Genomic DNA, 21,077 nt, shown 5'->3' with positions numbered 1-21,077 from the left:
TTTTCCTAAGTGTAGAACTTTGCATTTATCCCTGTTGAATTTCATTCTGTTGTTTTCAGCCCAATGCTCCAGCCTATCAAGGTCCCTTTGAATTTTGTTTCTGTCTTCCATGGTATTAGCTATGCCCCCCAATTTAGTAGCATCCGCAAATTTGATAAGCATGCTCTGTACCTCCTCATCCAAGTCGTTAATAAAAATGTTGAAGAGCACTGGGCCCAGGACCGAGCCCCGTGGTACCCCACTTGTTGCTTCTGCCCAGTTTGGGAAGGAACCATTGGTAAGCACTCTTTGAGTACGATTCTGGAGCCAACTGTGGATCCACCTGATAGTTGTTCCATCCAGCTCACATTTAGCTAGCTAGCTTGCTAATCAGAATATCATGGGGCACTTTGTCAAAAGCTTTGCTGAAGTCGAGATATATTATGTCCACAGCATTCCCACAGTCTACAAGGCAGGTTACCCGATCAAAAAATGAGATAAGATTAGTTTGGCAGGATTTGTTCTTCATAAATCCATGTTGGCTCCTAGTAATCGCTGCATTGTTTTCAAGGTGCTTACAGATTGACTGCTTTATAATCTGTTCCAGAGTTTTTCCAGGGATTGATGTTAGGCTGACTGGTCTGTAGTTTCCAGGTTCCTCCTTTTTGACTTTTTTGAAGATAGGGACAACATTAGCTCTCCTCCAGTCATCCAGCACTTCACCAGTCCTCCATGATTTCGCAAAGACAATAGACAGCAGTTCTGAGAGTTCTTCAGCCAGTTCCTTCAATACTCTAGGATGCAGTTTATCGGGCCCTGGAGATTTGAACTTGTTCAAAGTGATTAGGTATTCCTTGACCATTTGTCTATCAATCTCAAGCTCCAATCCTGCCCCTTCTACTTCATGTTTCCCGGGAGGGTCACAGATCCTTTTTTGGGAGAAGACTGAGCCAAAGTAGGAATTGAGCACTTCTGCCTTTTCTTTGTCATCTGTTATCATTTTGCCATCCTCATTGAGTAGCTGTGCCACCGTTTATTTTCTCTGTCTTTTACTTTGGACATACCTGAAGAAAGCTTTTTTGTTGCTTTTAGCATCCCTTGTTAGCCTCAGCTCATTCTCAGCTTTAGCCTTCCTGACACCATCTCTGCAATTCCGTGATACCTGCCTGTTCTGTTCCTTTGTGGCCTGGCCTTCTTTCCACTTCCTGTATGTGTCCTTTTTTGTTTTCGGGTCCTCTCTAAGCTTTTTGTGAAGCCACATTGGCTTCTTCTGTTGTTTCCCCCCTTTTTTCCTTGTTGGAATTGCTTGCCATTGCGCTTTTAGAATTTCATTTTTTAGAAACTCCCACCCATCTTGGACTCCTTTTCTCATTAGGGTGGCTTGCCATGGAACCGTACTTAAAATTGTTCTGAGTTTATTAAAATCAGTTTGCCTGAAGTCCAGGGTGCGTGTATGGCTACTCTCAGCTTTCGCTTCTGTTAAAATCAAGAATTCAAGTATGGTGTGGTCACTTTCCCCAGAGTTCCCGTAACTGCCACTTCATCCACCAAATCATCTCTATTGGTTAGAATCAAGTCCAGGATAGCTGATCCTCTGGTTGCTTCCTCCACTTTCTGTAGGAGAAAGTTATCTCCAACACAAGTCAGAAATTTCTTGGAGAGGCCGTGTTTGGCAGAATTTGTCTCCCAACAGATATCGGTATAGTTGAAATCCCCCATTACTACTACATCATGCCTCCTCGAAACATTGGCAATTTGCTTTTCAAAAGTTACATTCTCATCTTCTCCTTGATTGGGTGGTCGGTAGTAGACTCCAAGCACCACATTCCTTTTATTACTTGCCCCATTAATTTTAATCCAGATACTCTCAGTGGAACTACCAAGCTCATTTTCCTGTATTTCTGTGCAGGAATATGTATTTTTAACATATAGCGCGACTCCACCTCCCTTTTTATTCCTTTGTGAACAAGTCTTATCCTTCAATTGCTGTATTCCAGTCATGGGAGTCATCCCACCAGGTTTCAGTTATACCTATCAAGTCGTAATTGCCCTCCTGTATTAAGAGTTCAAGTTCGTCCTGCTTGTTTCCCATGCTCTGCGCATTAGTATACAGGCATCGAAGACCATGTGACTTATGGCTTGGCTTCCTTACTACATTTTTCTGAGGGCTGTTACTGTGCTCTATTAGAGCCGATCTCTCTGTTCCTGCTACTGTGCACAAGCCTTCATCAGTGGTTACCACCAAGTTTACATCTCCCTCCCCCTTAAGATTCAGTTTAAAGCCCTCCTGATGAACTTTTCCAAGCTGTGGCCAAACACATTCTTCCCAGTCCTTGTGAGATGCAACCCATCACTTGCCAGCAATCCATCTTCCAGAAAGCATAGCCCGTGGTCCCAGAATCCAAATCTCTCACGTCGGCACCACCTTTGTAGCCATTCATTCACACGGAGTATTTTTTTTCCCCTTTCTACTCCTCTTCTAAGTACTGGAAGGATGGATGGAAAAACTATCTGGGCCCCAAAGTCCTTGAGTTTCCTTCCCAGAGCTTCAAAGTCTGATGTGATTTCTTCATAGCTCCGTTTGGCAGTATCATTTGTTCCTACATGGATGAGGAGAAAGGGATACCTGTCGGTGGGCTTGATGAGTGATGGTAACCCTTCTAGAGTTCAAGTCCAAAACAAGAGGAAAATAATCCAGATCCCTGTTGGAATTTTTCTGCCAGTGATGCTCAGAGCCATGTGTTACCAAAGCTAAATAGCAAGTGGATTGGATTGTGAAAGTCCAAGCCAAATAGTGTTTGCATTTTTACAAATTTGTAGGGCAGTACAATATCTCAGAGAGGAGGTCAGGTCTCTTGCTCCCCTGGTGCATTCACTGTAGCTGCCCAATTTCCCTGCTTTTTAAAGTTTGATAGAAATATCTGTTGGCTGTAGGTACATTCTTAAACCGCAAGGGTTTTTTGCCCATTAGTGAATTTAGCACAATGCAGCCTAGATACTGCAGCAGCACAAACATTCCAGCTTGTATCTAATAAACTTCCAACAGAACAACCAGCCTAGGAGAGGTGCCCAGTGACTGCTGCCAGAATTCTCTTATAGGGGGCAAGAGGCTCTCACTTGTGCATGATTTTGTTGTTATTACTATTTTGCCTTGCTGAGGGCACATTTTTAAAATTGCCACTGTAACTCGGCAGATGCAGCATCCAGTGAATGGCTGGGGTGCAGGAAACACAGCAAGGGTGTGTGACAGATCAATGGGGAGGAAAAAGGTTTGCACCAAATCACTGATCTCATGTCCCCCATCCTTCTTTAGGCCACAGCAGGAAGCCCAGAAAATCTTCAAAGCAAACCACCCCATGGATTCCGAAGTGACTAAGGCCAAGGTGAGCAACCCTGATCTCGACTAACTTCCTCTCTCCCTCCAGCAAACAGTTTGTCTGACTCCCTACAAAAGAGATTTCTCATCTTTAAATAGCCAGTGCAACTTATCAACTGCAGCCTTAATGACAGATTAATTTGAGGGACAAATGTTTAATTGGTGGAACTGAGATTAAGACTTTGGGACATGTGACTGTGCAAAGGAACTTTTAACAATGCTTTTCATTTCATTTTGCATCCAAATCTAACACATGCATTCACTCTGAATAGAAAATGACTACTGTTTTCTTTCTAAGACTCTCAAGTGTCTGAAGCCAACAGCAGTTAGCCAGCCTTAGTGTTAATCTTTTTTGGGGGGATGTAAGGGCAAGCTGGCTGTGACATCTGTCACCTCATTGTTGTCAGGGTTAATTTGGCTGATCTGGCTGGCTAGGCAGGTGTCCCCTTCTTCCCTCACTGTGCCATGTGCATCCTTCCTGAAGGTGCACCCTCGGTGAAAAAGGACAATCATCCTAGATAAGAGTGTACCATTCTTTGCTCAAGGGTATACAATAGCTGTGCTCCCCACTACAACCTCCAAAAACTGGGGCATTAATTATGAGAGATTATTCAGTATTCTTTGTTTCTGAGTCTAATTAGCTAAGATTTATATTTGGTTTTTCTCTAAACTATAGCTTTAATTGGAATCTTACAATCTTTGCAGCCTTCTACCAGTCATTAATAGCTTTTGCCTATTAAATTGCGTATCTCTCACATAAGAAACTGTCCCTTTCTTTCATGATCCTCAATAAGGCATCTTTAGTGAGGATTTAGCAGCATGTGAATGTATTTAATCAATAAATTGTAAAAATAAGCACAACAAATTATTATTGTGTTGACATCTTACCAGGTTCCTTTGCCTCATTCCCTATGAACTGATTCCACAATAGTGTTAATGTGGAACTTTGTTATCTCCTCCTTCCATGCTCAGCTTTGAAAGGCTTTATCTACCTGAGCATTGCAGGAAATGTAACTTCTTCAAAAAGGCTGGAACCCTACACACACTTACCTGGGCATGAGCCCCACGGAACATAGAGGGGCTGATGCTGTAAGGATGCGATCCCCTACCCACTTACCTGGTAGTAAGGCTCATTGAATGAAATTGAATTGTCTTCCAGTTCAAACATGCACAAGATTGGACTATCATGCAAATTCAGTGATCTGGCAATTTGCATAATTCTACCTTGATGTTTTGAAATAATTTATTTTACAGGAATAGTGATGGAGAAATAAATGGGGATGGAGATCAGGGTCAGTAAGCAAGGTATAAAATACCAATTTCCTTGTTGTATGCCAGATTCTACTTTTGTGTGATGCACAGGACACCTGTGTCCTTAGGACTGAATCTGCTGGGGGATGGTCGTAGAGCTCGGGACTGCACAAATTAAACAGCTGACTGTGATGCCCACCTCTTCTAGGATTTTGTTCCCTTGTACATCTTTCCCCTTGACCGCCTTCCTCAGAAAGGGTACAGTCAGCAAGGGGATCCTCGCCATCAAGCAGATCAGTCCAACTAAACTCTGTTCTCTTCTTCCCGCAGCTGTTAGGTTTTGGCAGTGCGCTTTTAGAGAAAGTGGATCCAAACCCTGATAACTACGTAGGAGCTGGGATCATCCAGACAAAGGCGCTGCAGGTTGGATGCTTGCTGCGGCTGGAGCCCAATGCCCAGGCACAGGTGAGAGGCAAGGGCTCCTGTTGTAGCAGGGGATTTGGAAGCTTGAGCTCTGGGAGAGGTGAGGAGGAAGGATACTGCTGGGGAGCTAAAGTGGGAAAGAGTTGGATATCTGGGCTTTCAGGTTGTCCAGAGAGGAGCAGAGAACCAGACGAAACTGAGGTGAGGGATGGGGGGAAATGGAAAGTTCACTCTCCCTCCAAATGCTTTTGGACAACAAAATTGAAACTGCAAATGAAGGCTGTCTTGGTTCGGCTGTTTACTTCCCTTCTTTCATCCTTCCCGCAGATGTACCGGCTGACTCTCCGTACCAGCAAGGAGTCTGTTTCAAAGCACCTTTGTGAGCTGCTCTCTCAGCAGTTCTGAGATACTGGCCACACCAGAGGGGGAGGGGGGGAAGGGGAGGCCGTTCCTGCACACTTGGCTGCCTGCGTCCATCCCCTCCCACCTCCCTCCAAACCAGGGGCCTCCAGAAAGACTGTATTGCTCCCTGCCTGTTGTTGTGATAACCTCTGTGTTCTCATTGCTTAGCCCGGGCCAGCACCGAGGGGGGGGGAATAAAGCAAGGGAGGGGAGCAGAAATGTGGTCCCTGGGATGGACAGACTCTGAAAAGGGGGAGGGAGGGATGATGTGTGTCTGCACAAGGCGTTCTTCCAGGAGTAATCTTCCCCTTGCCAGGAGGGTGGCCCTCAGAAGAAAGCCAAGATCTCTCTTATCCCATTGGCCTAACTCCAAATCAGGCTGAGATTTGTGGTCTTAATCCCTATCCCTGCTCCTTTATGATTTAGTCTGGCATTTTTGGTTTTGTTTACAACACTTACCCCTTCTTTCCCCATCCAAGGGCCTTCCCCCTTTCAGTAGGGGAGGTGGCATATACATGTCAGCTACCCTGCTTTCCCGAGCTGGCTGTGGGGAGGAATGGGGTGTGGGGCTTTTTGGGGGGGGAGGGGGGAATTGCTTGTAGGGGATTGTTTTTGTGTTTCTTTGCCTTGTGTATTTCCCTGGGGTGTGTGAGAATTCTCTCCCTTTCCTTTGTCATGGACCATTCCAGTGTTACAGTTGCGTGCGTTTATTGTGGGAACGTAACCTTACTCAAGAGCAGGCCTGCCTCCCCCTTTTATCACTGCTTAGAAGGAAAAACTGCATGACAGTGGAGAGGGCTGTGGGGGAAGAGATTCCTAATCAACTTCCGCTCCTGACTCCCTTCCCCACTTTCCAAATCCAGAGTGTTTAATGGGACTCTCAAGCAGCTGTAAGGTTTGGGGAGACTCGACTCTGGAATGCTGCCCTCCATGCATTTTGGAAAGGGGGGGGAAGGTTCAGTTCACGCTAGTTTGGGGGTGTCCCAGCTTCCCATGCTGGCCCGGGCTCCATGTTACTCTGCTGTGTAGGTGTTATCTAGCGCATCTTAGTTTTATCTGGGTTTTGAATGCCTGTATCTATCTCCATGTGACTAATAAAGCCGTGAGGGCGGGGGAGAGCCAGAATCAAGCCAGGCTGGGTCACCCCCACACCGCTGACTGACTTGTTGTGCGCTGCTTTTTAATTGTGGGTAAATGAGATATGGGGGGAGCAGAGATCCCACCCCTTAGAACGGAGATGCAGTCATCTCTAGACAAGGGATATCCATGGTATTGAGAAGACAAAATCTGGTATTTGTTCTACGGTGGCTTCTAGCCATGTGGATGGATGCCTGTTTGTTCACAGTTGGAACCACTATATTTTTGGTGGGGTGCTTTGACCCATCACCTATAGAACTAGCTGTTCAACTCCAGCTGTATGTAATTGGAAGCAGCACTGATATGCCAAGAAGTGATAGTTAACACTTTGCAAGGAAAGAGCAACAACTCTATTATGTCAGTGACACAAAACAGAGCTTTTGCTGGGGCCGGAATGCAGGAAGGCTTTCTAGGGTACTCTGGCTATGAGACTGAGGGCAGATGTTAAAAAGAAGAGGGAGACCAACTTCTTCCTGGGAAGCACAATGCACCTGCCTTTTGTACTCACTCCCCTTCCTGCAGACCCTAAAGCAGCAGGGAGTTTGGGAGGGGGCGGCTAATTAAAGATTAGGAGACCATGTTTACTTCCCTATTTCTGGTGGGTGTTTAAATCTGTAACAAGAACCTCCCCTTTAATTCTGTGTGGTGTGAATAAATTATGCAGATAATCTGCATAACTGTATTTGATGTGCATGCCTCTTTTTATGATTACCAAACTAGAGTCCTTGTGGAAGTTGAAACAAGAATGAGGACTAGGAAGATGTTGGAATTTGGAGGAAAGGCATTTCTGTCTGCAAAGTATTTTCTGGTGTGCTTCTTCTGTACCACCTCAAGAGCTTCACTCACTACGTGTCCAAGTGGGTTATAGGAATTGACCATAAACTCCCACATGCAAAGCTAGAAACCTAAATTTAAAATGAGCAAATACTAATTTAATTATGCTTGTACAGAATTAAAAATGCACACAACCCCTGTATGTACTGGCAAAAGAGGTTTTTTCCCAGCAAGCGTCCTTGAAATCTAACTTCACTGAATTTCAGCCACCATCTTGTTGCCCACATCTGAACTGCACAGAAGAGGCTACAGCTGAAAGCCAGAAATTTTTATCTGCCATATAAGTGACAAATGCAGGACAATGGATATGAACTTGGTGACTCAATTCCTGTAATACACTTCAACTTCACCACTGGAATGGCTCTTCCTAATGTTTTGTGGGCACAAGGGCAGCAGAACAAAGGATTTGTTCTCTACTGTTGTCAGTTGCATACTTTTTCAGTTATCCAGGCTGCAGCTGATCAGTTTCAATGCAAGTTGAAGACCACAGGTCCATGCTAGCTGGTTGCCTCTGACCACCCATAATGGGAGCTATGGCAAAGAATATGTGTGGGAAGCACTGTAGTAGTGCCCCTTAGCAACCTACTTTCCCATTCAATCACCTTCCTTTTCAATGGCTTACAATGGGTGGGGCACCTCCAGGCTAATCATGGCCTCAAAGGCTTTAATTTGGCCTGTAAGGCCATTTCCCCCAAAACCATACCCACCAGATGCCATCACTAGTATGTCAGCTGATGGGTGGGAGGACAGTGTTTAATCCTGTTCCCAGACGGGAACAAGATCACACAGCCAAGGCAGCAGGAGCCATCTGAGCTGAGATTAAAGCACTGAAAAAGTGCCCTTTGGAGCAGCTGTACGCATGTGCACTACTTCACAGAGGCTTTCACAAAGGTTTAGGACAGCTCCTGCAATCCTGTTTGCTCAAATAGGAGCACAGAGGCTGTCTTTAAGTCTCCGCAATCGGGGACTTTTATGCTCTCACCATCTCATGCTTGCCAGAAGCAACAACGCTGCCTCATCCTCCTGGAGCTGATATGCCACAGTACCTATGGCTGAGCAGGAAATCCGATTCAAAACTTGCTTAAGTCATTATTTTATTATCTGTGGAATACCTCCCTTTGAATATTAGGCAGGCACCATCTCTGCTATCTTTTCAGCACCTTTTGAAGACTTTCCCCTTTTAAGTTGAGACCTATCCCAGTCTGCATCTGTGTCAGAATTTTTTTTAATGTTTTTAACCTTTTTAAGGTTTTTTTAAAATGTTTTTAATGCTGTTTTGTTTTAATGTATTTTAAGATCTGTTTTTATGATGTTTTAAAGTGTTTTAGTGCTTTGTTATTTAAACCACAAATAGGGATGTTGAATAGTCAACGGGAACACACTGACTGACTAAGATGAAATAAAAGGAAGATGGAAGCAATACACTGAAGAACTCTATAAAAGAGATGCAAGGATGACAGATTCATTCACGGAAGAACTGTATGATGAAGAACCAAAACTTTTAGAATGTGAGGTGAAAGATGCTCTTAAAATTCTTGGAAGAAACAAATCACCAGGAACGGATGGCATACCAATAGAGTTGCTACAAGCTACTGAGACTGAATCTGTCCAAATTTTGACATAAATTTGTCAAGAAATATGGAAAACTAAACAATGGCCCACAGACTGGAAGCGTTCAATATATATCCCAATTCCAAAGAAAGGGGATCCCAGAGAATGCAGTAATTATTGAACTATTGCCTTAATATCCCATGCAAGTAATGCTCAAGATTCTACAACAAAGGCTCTTACCATATATGGAGCGAGAAATGCCAGACGTCCAAGCTGGATTTAGAAAGGTAAGAGGCACCAGAGATCATATCACAAACATACGTTGGATAATGGAACGGAGCAAGGAATTTCAGAAGAAAATCACCCTGTGCTTTATAGACTACAGCAAAGCCTTTGACTGTGTAGGTCATGAAAAACTATGGAATGCTTTAAAAGAAATAGGGGTGCCACAGCATCTGATTGTCCTGATGTGCAACCTATACTCTGCACAAGAGGCTACTGTAAGGACAGAATATGGAGAAACCGATTGGTTCCCCATCGGAAAGGGTGTGAGACAGGTGTATTTTATCACCCTATTTGTTTAATCTGTATGCAGAACATATACGGAAAGCAGGATTGGACCAAGATGAAGGAGATGTGAAAATTGGAGAGAGAAACAAGATATGCAGATACCATACTCTTAGCAAACCAGTAATGATTTGAAACGAATGCTGATGAAAGTTAAAGAGGAAAGCACAAAAGCAGGACTACAGCTGAACATCAAAAAGACTAAAGTAATGACAAGAGAAGATTTATGTAACTTTAAAGTTGACAATGAGGACATTGAACCTGTCAAGGATTATCAATACCTCGGCACAGTTATTAACCAAAATGGAGACAATAGTCAAGAAATCAGAAGTAGGCTAGGACTGGGGAGGGCAGCTGTGAGAGAACTAGAAAAGGTCCTCAAATACTAAGATGTATCACTGAACACCAAAGTCAGGATCATTCAGACCATGGCATTCCTGATCTCTATGTATGGATGTGAAAGTTGGACAGTGGAAAAGGTGGGTAAGAGAAAAATCAACTCATTTGAAATGTGCTGGAGGAGAACTTTGTGCATACCATGGACTGCAAAAAAGACAAATACTTGGGTGTTAGAACAAATTTAACCAGAACTGTCACTAGAAGCTAAAATGATGAAACTGAGGTTATTGTACTTTGGACACATCATGAGAAGACATGATTCACTAGAAAAGACAATAATGCTGGGAAAAACAGAAGGGAGTAGAAAAAGAGGAAGGCCAAACAAGAGATGGATAGATTCCATAAAGGAAGCCACAGTCCTGAACTTATAAGATCTGAACAGGGTGGTTCATGACAGATGCTGTTGGAGGTCACTGATTCATAGGGTCACCATAAGTTGTAATCAACTTGAAGGCACATAACAACAAAGTGCTTTGTTTGCCGCCCTGGGGTCCTGCTGGGAGGAAGGGCGGGATACAAATTAAATAAATAATAATAATAATAGTTCCAGCCGTGATCAAAACACCCACATCCATGATGCTGTAACATGCATCATCCAGCTCACTGGACCTAGTTGGTGTGTCTGAGGTGTACTTAAGTAGAAAGCTTCATTTATGCACCCTACCTCTGCCACAGATTTAGTTCAAACACAATCTCAACTCTTCCCCGCATCAGATACAAATTTTATGGATGTGGTATTTTAATCTATAGGCCTGCCTTAATGTATACAACAAATGGGAGAGGAGGAAGATATGTGAGGTCTAAACTGGTTCTCGTAGCCATTGTTCATGCAGTTGCCTCTCACTTCCATAAAGACCAACAGGTGAGTGGAATAACTCTTATCTGTAGAATTCCTCTTGCTTTTGAAAGTTCCTTCACAAATCCAGGCTGTTCCACTGCAGGGCAATCACAGCTTGCATGGAAGTTTCAGGGACTCCGTCTCCGCACCACCAATATAATCAGAATCCAGTAGGGAATACTCCCTCAGAAGGCTGAGTCCTCAGGTGTGAGAGCCTGAAGCGTGCAGGTTGTCAGAGACCGTAGAGCAAAGGTAGGTACATCTGGCTTCACAATCAGGAAGAGTTGATGCCGCCTCCCATGGATAGCATAGGCCTTGTGTGTTGCAAAGACCACATAACAGTGCTGAGGACAGTGGGAGAAACCAGCCTGGAACTCCTCCTGCAGAGGGGCTGAGGAAAGGGCAAAAAGGTCAGGCTCTGCAGATTGCAGCAGAGGCAAAGAGAAGGACCGTGTGATGTCAGCTGTCATTACAGACAAAAGGGGGAAACTAACTTTAGCCTTCAAGGTTACAGTAAAAGAAATAACTTGGAAAAGGCCTCAATGCTTGTCCCATCTCTCAGTCGCCAAAAGCTTCCATCTATTAAGGAAACCTGAATGCTTAACTTTGTAAAATGTTCAACAGGGAAATATCTGACATAATGTGAGAATTGCTGGCATGACTTTTCAATTCACAGGGCACAGGGATGGCAGAAAAGGGATCATATCAGGAACTCACCTGTGCCCTCCTCTGACTTCTCACAAGGAAAGTACAAAGAGATAGCTAAGGCATAGAAGGAGCGGAGAGCACAGAGCCGATTCTTTAAGGACATCTCAGACCCTGGAAGAGGGAAAGAGTTGGTGGTGAGATGAGCTGCTGCCATTTTGCCATACATTGCTCAGCAGTTACGAATATTTGCAATTAATACTGAGAAAGGGCCATGTTCTCTGTCCTTCCCCACTGCAATACTGCTTGAGCCATACCTTCAGTCCACGGGCCATGAGGTTGCACTGTGAAGAGGCTTTTCCTCTGATCTTGGTTGATCAGCAGCAGCCTGTAGGAGATGAGATTGTGAACAGCCGCTGGGAAGGAAGGGAGGGATTTAAAAAAATGGCGGCCAAACTGGCAGTATCAAATTTTTGAAAGGGAGTGGGAAACGTGGGGCAACATCCATGAACTCAGTCCCTGAAGGGATTCAGAGCGTCAAAAGCACTGTATGCCAGAAGACTCACCCCAGGATCCCAGGGGCAAGACAGATGCCAGGAGGCAGGCATCGAGGAGGGGCTCTGGCACTTGCCTTCAGAAGATCCAGCAGCGGCTGCCAAAACTGCCTCACTAACTAGAGGGTGGGAGAGAGAGAGACAGAAAAGCTTGCTAGCACTACCCAGTTCTCTGAAGGGACTTCACAACATACCCTAAACAAGGAAAAACTCTTGCCTCCCTATTTGAATGCCCCCATGCAAGCCAGCAGCAGTAGGAAGATAGGAACAGCATCATATATAACCAATGTATGGGTCAGTCCTGTGCAGGGGAAGGGGTTGGAAGGTCAAAAACATTAACACACCAAATCGCTCTCTTCCTTTCCAAAAGGGAAGGGCCAGAAAACTGAGGGCAAGTTGCTTTATGCCAAAGCTCTGAGGTCCATACCCCCTCTCTCACCTCATCAGCCAAGAACTGCAAGGAGGGCTTGGGCCCACACAGCAGCAGCACCTCCAAACCAGGCACGAGCTGAAAGGTCAGGAAGCGGTGGGGAACCTGTTGGGAGTGAGGAGTAGGGAGAATCAGAAAGCAAAACGTAGCTATTGCCCCTTTCCTTGCTCTTTCCCCTGCCCCGCAGCATCATCAACCAGCTCACCGTGGGACTGCCGTGAGGAAGGTAAACAGGCAGGTCGCGGGAGGTGTGAGGGGGGAGTGAGCGCACCAGCCACACCAGCAGCATGGCTTCCGGGGCTGCAAGCTGCCACCACTGCTCTGTTGCACACAGCACCTGACCGCCCACAAGCAGGCTGCCAAACCGTGATTCTGCGGCAGAGGCAAAGGCTTCCAGGCCGTCCTGAATTGGGAAAGAGCCAGGCAACACAGAGAACATAAGAAGAGCCCTGCTGGATCAGACCAAAGGTCCATCTGGTAGAGCATCCTGTTCTCACCAGATGCCTATGGAGACCTGCAAGCAGGACATGAGCCCAACAGCACTCTTCTTTTTTGTGAGTCCCAGCAACTGCCATTCAGAAACATACTGCTGCTAGGGCTATTCCTCCATGGCATGAGGGAAAGTGCCTATGGGCAACCCTTGTCCCGCTGCACTTTTGTAGCTGGAGATAGTTGTGCCCACCTCCCCGGTGAGTGTTTCTACAAAGAAAGAGAGACCTTTCCTTTTGGTTGACCTTGCCTGACCCTGAAGTTTACAATCTGTAGGCCCCTATGCAGATATTAAGGGCTACAAATATATAGAAATAGCACCCCAATATACATAGAGTACCAAGCAAAACCCAAGACAGAGGTGCCTGCCCCCAAGAGCTTGCTGTCCAAGAGGCCAGGGAGGACTATGCAAGGGAGGACTATGCAAGGCATGAGTAACAAGAAGGAAATGTGGTTACTTACGTTTTGGTTTGGTGGGAAAGACATTATGAAGTATGTTATTCCCAATTTTAGTTTGTGCATTTGGACAAGCCCAGATCCAGCACAGCGAGAGAGAATTGAGTCTTGCTGGAAAAGGGGGAAGAACTGACCAGTCTCACCTGCAGTATCGCCCTGGAGGGCATTATAGCACATTCCACACACTGGGTCAGGTCAGCGCTGCATTTGCCCGGCTCCAGGAAACTGTCAATCAATTTGTAACATGCCTAGAAGGTGTTACATTTCATATTAAAGCTACCAGGGATAAAACCCTACTCCCAAACACTTAGATTATGTAATGAAAACAATTTCAGAAACATTCCTTGAGTGATAGAAGGGTAAAGTGAATTAAAAAGAAATCTGCTGCTAAGAATTCAGGCTTCTGGGATTTATTGTTTTTTACTAGAACAATAAGGTCCACTAGTTGGAGCCAGGGGCAAAACAGTGGCTTAGGTAAGAGGACACACACCAAGAATTAAGGAACAAGGTGCCTTTGAGCATATGCTGAGCCGAGGAATTTGTGACCAGTACAAGAACAAAGCTCACAAGCCCTTCCACACAACACTCTTGGTTCCACTCACCCCACAATCTTTTTTAGCTAATCTGGAAAGCAAGATTTTTAGTTGTTTGAATCTCTTGCAGACCTATTGAAAATCACCAGATACTTGATTCCATTTATGAATTGCTTCCCATAAAAATCTCAAAGCAATTTCACAGTAAAAATATCAAGAGTAGAAACAATTAAAAACAATTCCATATTTTAAATTTTTGTATACAATACAGATAAAGAGATCTACTAAGAGATCCCACTCTATTTTCTGTCCACCCCTGCTCTAGATAATGGAGTCTTGCATGCCTCCAAATGGCCCTCTGACTCAGGCTAAAGCAGGGTTAGGAAACCTCAACCTGAGGGCTGTATTCTCTTCTGGTCAACCTCCAGAGGGCCATGATGGCAATGGTAGGCAGAGCCAAAACAGAGAAACCAATGAATATTTGCTTTGTACAGTGGGCCACAGTATTTTCTACACACACATCCCTTCTGTCTTCCGTCCAGACAAGGACTCATTCCAGTCAGACAAAAACACTTGGGTTCAAAGCATGGCCAGTGAGGGGTGTGGCCTGGTGAGGGCTCCAAGGGCCAGATAACAAGTCTGGAAGGCTGAATTTGGCCCCTAGGCCTGAGGTTCCTCACCCACAGGGTAAAGCCAGAGAGTAGACACCAAGAATGCCTCTCTGTCATTTAGACTTGATTCAAAGAGAGCAGCAGCAAAAGCGTCCACTGACTCAAGAGACCACAACAGCAGAGAGCAGAGGAGGAAGGCAATCTCTAAGAATTCAACTATGGGCCTTGGTATCTTTCCCATTGCAAAGTGCCCCTTATAGCCTACATTCTAATACGACCTACTCTCACTCCCCTCCAAGTTGCTAGCAGCCCTTGGGTCAGGGGTTACCTTCAGGTCCTTTTTGAGACGTTCAATGTTGCGTGCGTTCACCAATTCCTCCAGGCCCAGCACCAGCACCTGTAGTAAAAGACATGATCCTCTCCTAACTCAGAGGAAGATTCCCTGTGTGAAAGAAAGTGCACTCCCCCTTTTGCCACAAAGAAGCATAGTAGCCAGTTCCTGCAAAAGCCAAGTGGCTTTCTAGACCCAACTTGGCATCTTTGGGCTCTAGTGCAGTAGTGGCCAGTGGGATGTTTTGGGTGGGGCTGCGTTAATCTTCCAGCTTCCAAACCCAGCGCATTGCTGCCACTCACCAAGAGGGAGAATGCAAGGGCAAGGCACCGGGGGCTTGGTGTGGTGTGGTGCACAGCAGCAGAAGCATTGGACCAGCTCTACAACCATGTGCCGCACCGAGAGCTGCAGTCCAAAACATCTCAATGGCACCAGGTTGGCAAAAGCTGTTTTATACCATCAAAAGCAGCTGAAGGAAGACGTCACAACTATGTTATCATGGCTGAAGAGAATCAGTAGCTTGTATATATAAATCTTATACAACTATTTAAAATACACACATGCACACAAGAAGGCACAGGTGTGCAGAACCGAATGCCACTCAGCTGAGCTAGCTGCTCCCCTTGGAATTATATGACACCCCAGGGGACTGCGCTTGCCTCCCACTTTCCTTTTGTAAACAAAGGCCAAAATGGCATTGCATCACTTTTGACTGCTCACCATGGCACTGAAAACATTTTCAAGGAGCCTTCCAAGACTGAAGTCACTGGCACCTTCATCTGAGGACAGGACAATGAGGGTAATGCTGGGAATACCAAACATAAAAATGTTAAGAATGTGTGTGTGTGCTGTGGAAGTAAAATAACCAGAACATAGAGGATTCTGAAAATGGAAACGGACTGCCTTCAAGTCGATCCTGACTTATGGCGACCCTATGAATAGGGTTTTCATGGTAAGCGGTATTCAGAGGGGGTTTACCATTGCCTCCCTGAGGCTGAGAGGCAGTGACTGGCCCAAGGTCACCCAGTGAGCTTCATGGCTGTGTGGGAATTCGAACCCTGGTCTCCCAGGTCGTAGTCCAGCACCTTAATCACTACACCACACTGGCTCTCAGAGGATTCTAGGTATCTGAAAATATTGGTTTTGCCTATGTTTGGAAAGTGTAAAAAACTGCTGAGTGTGGGAAAACAAATGATAGACCAGATGGCTCAGCAAACACGTCTTTGTGTTTTCTTGTATGCCCTTGAAGCGACAATATAACCAGCTTCAAAGTGTTACAACTCTAGTTAGCAAATACTCGGTTAGCAACGTGGCCTCGTACTGCCTAACAACTAGTTCTAGCAATTTATAATCAGAATGCTTTGAACTATTTCATGTGTATTACACATGCTCGAAATGTGAGAGTTTCATCTGCTGAAGTCTTTATTCTTTGAAAAACTATAAAGGCCTGTGCCATTTTGTAGAGGGTCAGAGTCAGCTGCAGTTTTCTGCTTGGTTCTCCAGTGCTGCATGAATAAACTTGAAATCTTCTTCAGTTATAAAAGCCTCCAAATGAATTCCTCCACAGTGCATGCGCGTGTGCATGTGTGTGTATGTATGTGAAAGAGAGAGATTCTGATTTGATCCAGGAAAACTACAGATCTGCTGCACCTTGAATGCTGCCATGTTCAACAGAGGTATGACTACAAACAGCAGTCTACCACCATGATAGCTAGCAACCTGCTTTGGGTTGTCATCTTAAAAGAAGATGTGAAAAACCTGAGTAAAGCCTGCAAAACAGTCTTTTATTTATGTATTAGCCTGGTAGCCATACAACCAGGAACTGTATGCAGGGGAAGGAACAGGTTGCTAGAGGATGCAAGTCCCATCCTCCATCGATAGCACCAAAATACAGCTCTCTGTCCCTCCACCGCCAGCCCCCAGCTAGCTAGTAAACATTTCTAGTAAATTTTGTGGCATTATTTACAAGGCTTCTGCCATTACATTAAAAAAATCATCTGCTAAATTAGGAAAGTTCAAAAACCTAATGGAATAAGGCTCCTTTTTACTTGTCTTTTCAGCCGTTTAGTATTTTTGCCTTACACTTCAGAACACATCTCTGCAACCACGAAAGCAAAAATGAAAAAACTCTCAGGGTTCTGGACAAAATACCTACAGAGGCTGCACAAAGCTTATGGGATATTATGTTAAACTCAACAAATGGAAGCGATTCTGTCCCCCCCCACTGAAATTCCTGCACTCTGGTGGAAGAGAGGGCAAAATACACCTGTATTACCATAATGAAGCCTGAGGAAGGCAGGGAACCTCACCTGTTATGAAACACTTTCCAGACCACACGAGTATTCTCTGTACAGGCAGCTGTCAACAGGACATCCAGATTCGAACCAAACATATGAACCCCATTCAGGGAGCCAATCACAGAGAAAGGCAGCTGGGGGAAAAGATGTAAGCATTAGTAAAATAATATCTATATAACATGTGAAGCTGCTATATATTGAATCAGACCATTAATTTTATGCTGATCTTCGCACTCTGTTCATCTATCCCTGCCTTCTTAAAAGGATCAGAACTTTCAAAGAAAATGAAGTCCATGTTTTACTTGAAGATCGAGATCCATTCATCACAGATATGGCTGCAAAATTCTGTGTTGCAGCCATGCCTTGCAGAAAGAGCTTGGTCCAATCATCTTAAATTTTATTTCAATTATTTTATCACCTGGTATCAGGCTTGGGTAAAATGTATTTTATATGTCTGTATTTATATTTGTGTCAAAACTGCTGGTCTTGGACCGAATTAAATAAATTCAATTCAAAGACCATTAATTTCCCCATTCAGACTGATTTCTATTTTTTTTCCACCCCTGCTAAGACAGACTGTTTTAGCTCAGTTTTTGCCATCCTAGAGCCCTCCAGCTGTTTTGAGCTACAGCTACAATGAGCCCTTAGCCAGTGATGGCTGGAACTGATGGGAGTTGTAGTCCAGAACAGCTGGAGGGCATCAGGTTGGCAAAGAATGGTTTAGCTGGAGATGCCAGAGACTTGGTTGGACCCTTCTGTATGCAAAACATATGCTCTAACATCATTAAGCTTTGGGCCTTATTGTATATAATTAATAACATGTTTAGTGTACAAAGTACTTTATAGCCATCATATTTTTCACCTTCATCTGTGAGATAGTACAAAAAATCTAACATGAATAATTTCCAGAGCAGCTATGTGGCTATGACGGTTGGGACAGGAATCTACATACCATAAATCGGGCCTGCAACAACATGTTGTAGTGTGCCTCCCTCCTAATAGGAGTGCTTCTATTCTGGGTACCAGCCAGCCATTCTCTCAAAGCAGTCATTCCACTCTGCCCCTTTCATTTCCATTCCTCAATGGATTTTTTATTTGACCCTTTCGTTTTTTAATTTTAAAGACTCCCCCCCCCGGTACTTCTGCAAACATTGGCTGTGACCTGAGCATGCTGAAACTCCTTATTTTTTATTTATAACATTTAGTTCCCATCTTTCAATCCAATGATCCTCAAGGAAGTTTACAATAGATAATAACCTGCACAACCTAGCAGCCCTTACAATGTGTCCCTGTGCATTACTGAGAAGTAAGTCCTACTGAGTTCAATTGGACTTGCTTTCAGGTAAGTATGTATAGGATTGCAGCCTTAGTCCCTTGAGCAATGGCAAAAGCCACACTATGCATTCCATCACTTCTGCAGTTCAAGGGCAACTGGCAGAAGAAGCCAAGTTTTCTTTCTACCAGGGAGTGGGGAAACAAGATCCCTGCAGCTGCTCTTTCTCTGGCTGATGGCAGAGGTCAGAGTGTACTTCCCTTCAGCTCTGCAATCCCAAGGCAATTCTTGTGCCTCTTGTTTCTTGGTGGCCACATTTTGGCTCCACGTCTGTCACCCACCTGAGTTTGCTATTTAGGTAGAATGATAATTCTCCCCAAGACTGTAGTCTTATGCAGACTTACTTCTGGAAAATATACAAAGCTGCTTGAAGCCACTGTGTAGGCTCCTACTGAGTGTTGGAGTGCAGTGTCATCGATATGCAGATGACATACAGCTCTGTTTCTCTTTTAATCCCCAGCAAGTGCTGAACTGCAGTACTAGACTGGATGAAGGCCAAACAACTGAAGTTCACAGACAAGAGACTGTGTTAGTAGGTGGTTCTCCTGCATAAATACTGTAAATGATTTTTTGGATGGGGAAAATCACTCCCTTTGAAGGATCAGGTTTGTTGCTTAGGGGTACTCCTGGATCTTTTACTGTCACTGGAAGCACAAGTAGCATCCATGACAGAGTGCCTTCTACCAGCTTTAGCTGGTGGCCCAGTTACATTTCTATCTAAATGTGAATAATCTTGCTTCAGTAGTCTGTGCTCTAGTAACCTTATGGTTAAATTATTAAATGCTTAAAATACATAGGCTGCCTTTGAAATTGGTCCAAAAATTGCATCTGGTGCAGGACTCAACAGCCAAATGGTTAACAAGAACCAGACAATCTGACTATATTACACTGATTTTGGTCCAGCTGCACTGGCTTCCAGTATGTTACCAGGCCCAATCTGAAGCTATGGTTTTACCCTATAAAACTTTACATGGCTTGGGACCCCAATCCCTTAGGGAATGCCTCCTCTCATATAAGCCTATCTAGATCCTGAGGTTATTGTCAGAAGCCCTTCTCCAAGTGCCCCCTCCAGCAGATGTCCAGAGGGCAGATACAAGAAAGAGGATCTTTTCAGTAGTGCTCCCTATTTATGATTCCCTAAGAGACTCATCTGCACCTATATTGCCATCTTTCTGGTACCAGACAAAGACTTTCTATTTCTACCAGACATTTGATTGTCAACTTCTGCTGTTTTGGAGGGCATTTATAACTAGTTAATTTTAATGGTAGTCATGCTGATGTTGTTAGGGAAGGTGGGGTTTCTGATTATTGTCCTGAGAAGTAGTATATAATCACTTTTAGTACATTTATTGTGTTTTTACTCTTTTAAGTAGTTTTTGCATTTGAATGTGCCTCTCTTATTGTAAGCCATCTTGACATTTTTTTGTATGTGATGAACGAATAATAATATACAACTTCATATAATTCAGTTTTGTTCATATTGACTGACAGCAGCCTTCCAAGGTATCAGGCAGAGAGAGAGGTCGTTCCCAGGCCAGCTATCTGAGATTAGCTGCAGATTGTCAGGGACTGAACCTGGAATCATCTGCAAAGCATGCACTCTACCACTGAACAATGGATGTTCCTGACAAGCATATGAAGTTGCTCTGTCAGACCACTGGCCTATCTATCCCTACGTTGGCTTCTCTGACTGATATCAGCTCTTCATGCACTAGTCTTTCCCAAAGGTAATTCTATAGACAAATCATATGAACATGAACAGGATCAATGGTTCCTATCATTAAATAATGCATTTATTTATTCTTTTAGATTTCTATCTCATCTTGCTTCCAGCATGGAACCCAAGGTGACATACATGTGGTTTCCACGAGGTCTCCCATACAGGCATTGGCCAGACCCAGGCCTGCTTAGTTTCAGCAAGGTGGTGACCTCATGCCCACTTAGACCATACTACAGGACCTTATTTGGGACTGCCTTAGGCTGAATCGGGGATGGGGAACCTGCAGAGCTCCAGATGTTGTTGGACTATAACTTCCATCATCCTTGACCATTGGCCATATGGGCTGGGGCTGATGGCATTTGGAGTCCAACAGGATCTAGAGGGCGTTTGACTCCTCATCATTCCCAGGCTGAACAAAAAGGAATAAATGGCAGCAGGGCGGATGCAGAGACGGCAATCCTCACCTGCTGCTTGGAAGAGCCACCTCGACTCCGGCAATACAAAGGCACTCCACTACTGGCCGTGAGGCACAACAAGGCCACGGAACCCCCTGCTTCGTCCCACATATTGAGACCAGAGGGTAGGGGTCCTCTCCTGCTCTGGCCAGACAGCAGGAGCTCTTCCGCTGGGTCTCCTCTTCCTCCTCCTCTTCTTCTTGAACTTTGACAGCTTTACAAGGCCAAGAGAAGAGGCTCTATCCCCGCCACCTCATTCGGTCTCGTCGCCGCTCTTTCTATTCCTCCAGCCCAATTGCAGTCCCTACTCCACTCGTCCGCCTTATGGCCGCCATCTTGGGGAACACGTTGCATGACGGGATACAAGCTACGCCGTCGTCATGGCAACAGCAACCTTTTAATGATTGGTTCTTTTCCCCGCCCTCTTTCCCCCCCACCACCTCCTTTTCCTCTTTCTCCGTGACGA

The 21,077-nt window shown here is 44.7% G+C and overlaps 2 protein-coding genes across 13 annotated transcripts in view; one reads left to right on the top strand and one right to left on the bottom strand.

Annotated features, from left to right (window-relative positions):
• AP2A1 (adaptor related protein complex 2 subunit alpha 1) overlaps positions 1 to 7,250 on the top strand; it is a 46,086-nt gene extending 38,836 nt beyond the window's left edge. For all 11 annotated transcript variants that reach the window (XM_061588541.1, XM_061588540.1, XM_061588545.1 and 8 more), the window contains 3 exons: positions 3,293 to 3,362; positions 4,937 to 5,071; positions 5,357 to 7,250. In XM_061588541.1, coding sequence (XP_061444525.1) covers positions 3,293 to 3,362; positions 4,937 to 5,071; positions 5,357 to 5,434 — 283 coding nt within the window. In that variant the 3' untranslated portion in view covers positions 5,435 to 7,250. The remainder of the gene's footprint in view (positions 1 to 3,292; positions 3,363 to 4,936; positions 5,072 to 5,356) is intronic.
• A 2,961-nt stretch (positions 7,251 to 10,211) lies between these two features.
• FUZ (fuzzy planar cell polarity protein) lies at positions 10,212 to 21,029 on the bottom strand. 2 transcript variants are annotated; one of them, XM_061588871.1, is made up of 11 exons: positions 20,621 to 21,027; positions 17,116 to 17,237; positions 15,527 to 15,611; positions 14,804 to 14,872; positions 13,475 to 13,579; positions 12,592 to 12,789; positions 12,396 to 12,491; positions 11,969 to 12,075; positions 11,720 to 11,790; positions 11,475 to 11,576; positions 10,214 to 11,148 (listed from the first exon to the last, which is right to left on the bottom strand). In XM_061588871.1, exons 1-11 carry the CDS (start codon positions 20,720 to 20,722, stop codon positions 10,943 to 10,945), a joined length of 1,263 nt encoding a protein of 420 aa, XP_061444855.1. In that variant the 5' UTR covers positions 20,723 to 21,027; the 3' UTR covers positions 10,214 to 10,942. The 2 variants fall into 2 exon arrangements, with proteins under 2 accessions (XP_061444856.1, XP_061444855.1); XM_061588872.1 differs by lacking the exon at positions 12,592 to 12,789 and having other exon boundaries at positions 10,212 to 11,148; positions 20,621 to 21,029.
• Positions 21,030 to 21,077: the final 48 nt, after the last annotated feature.

Source organism: Rhineura floridana, chromosome 11, assembly GCF_030035675.1.
Source record: "Rhineura floridana isolate rRhiFlo1 chromosome 11, rRhiFlo1.hap2, whole genome shotgun sequence".
Classification (NCBI taxonomy): Eukaryota; Metazoa; Chordata; class Lepidosauria; order Squamata; family Rhineuridae; genus Rhineura; species Rhineura floridana.
This window is presented reverse-complemented; position numbering and strand designations above follow the sequence as displayed.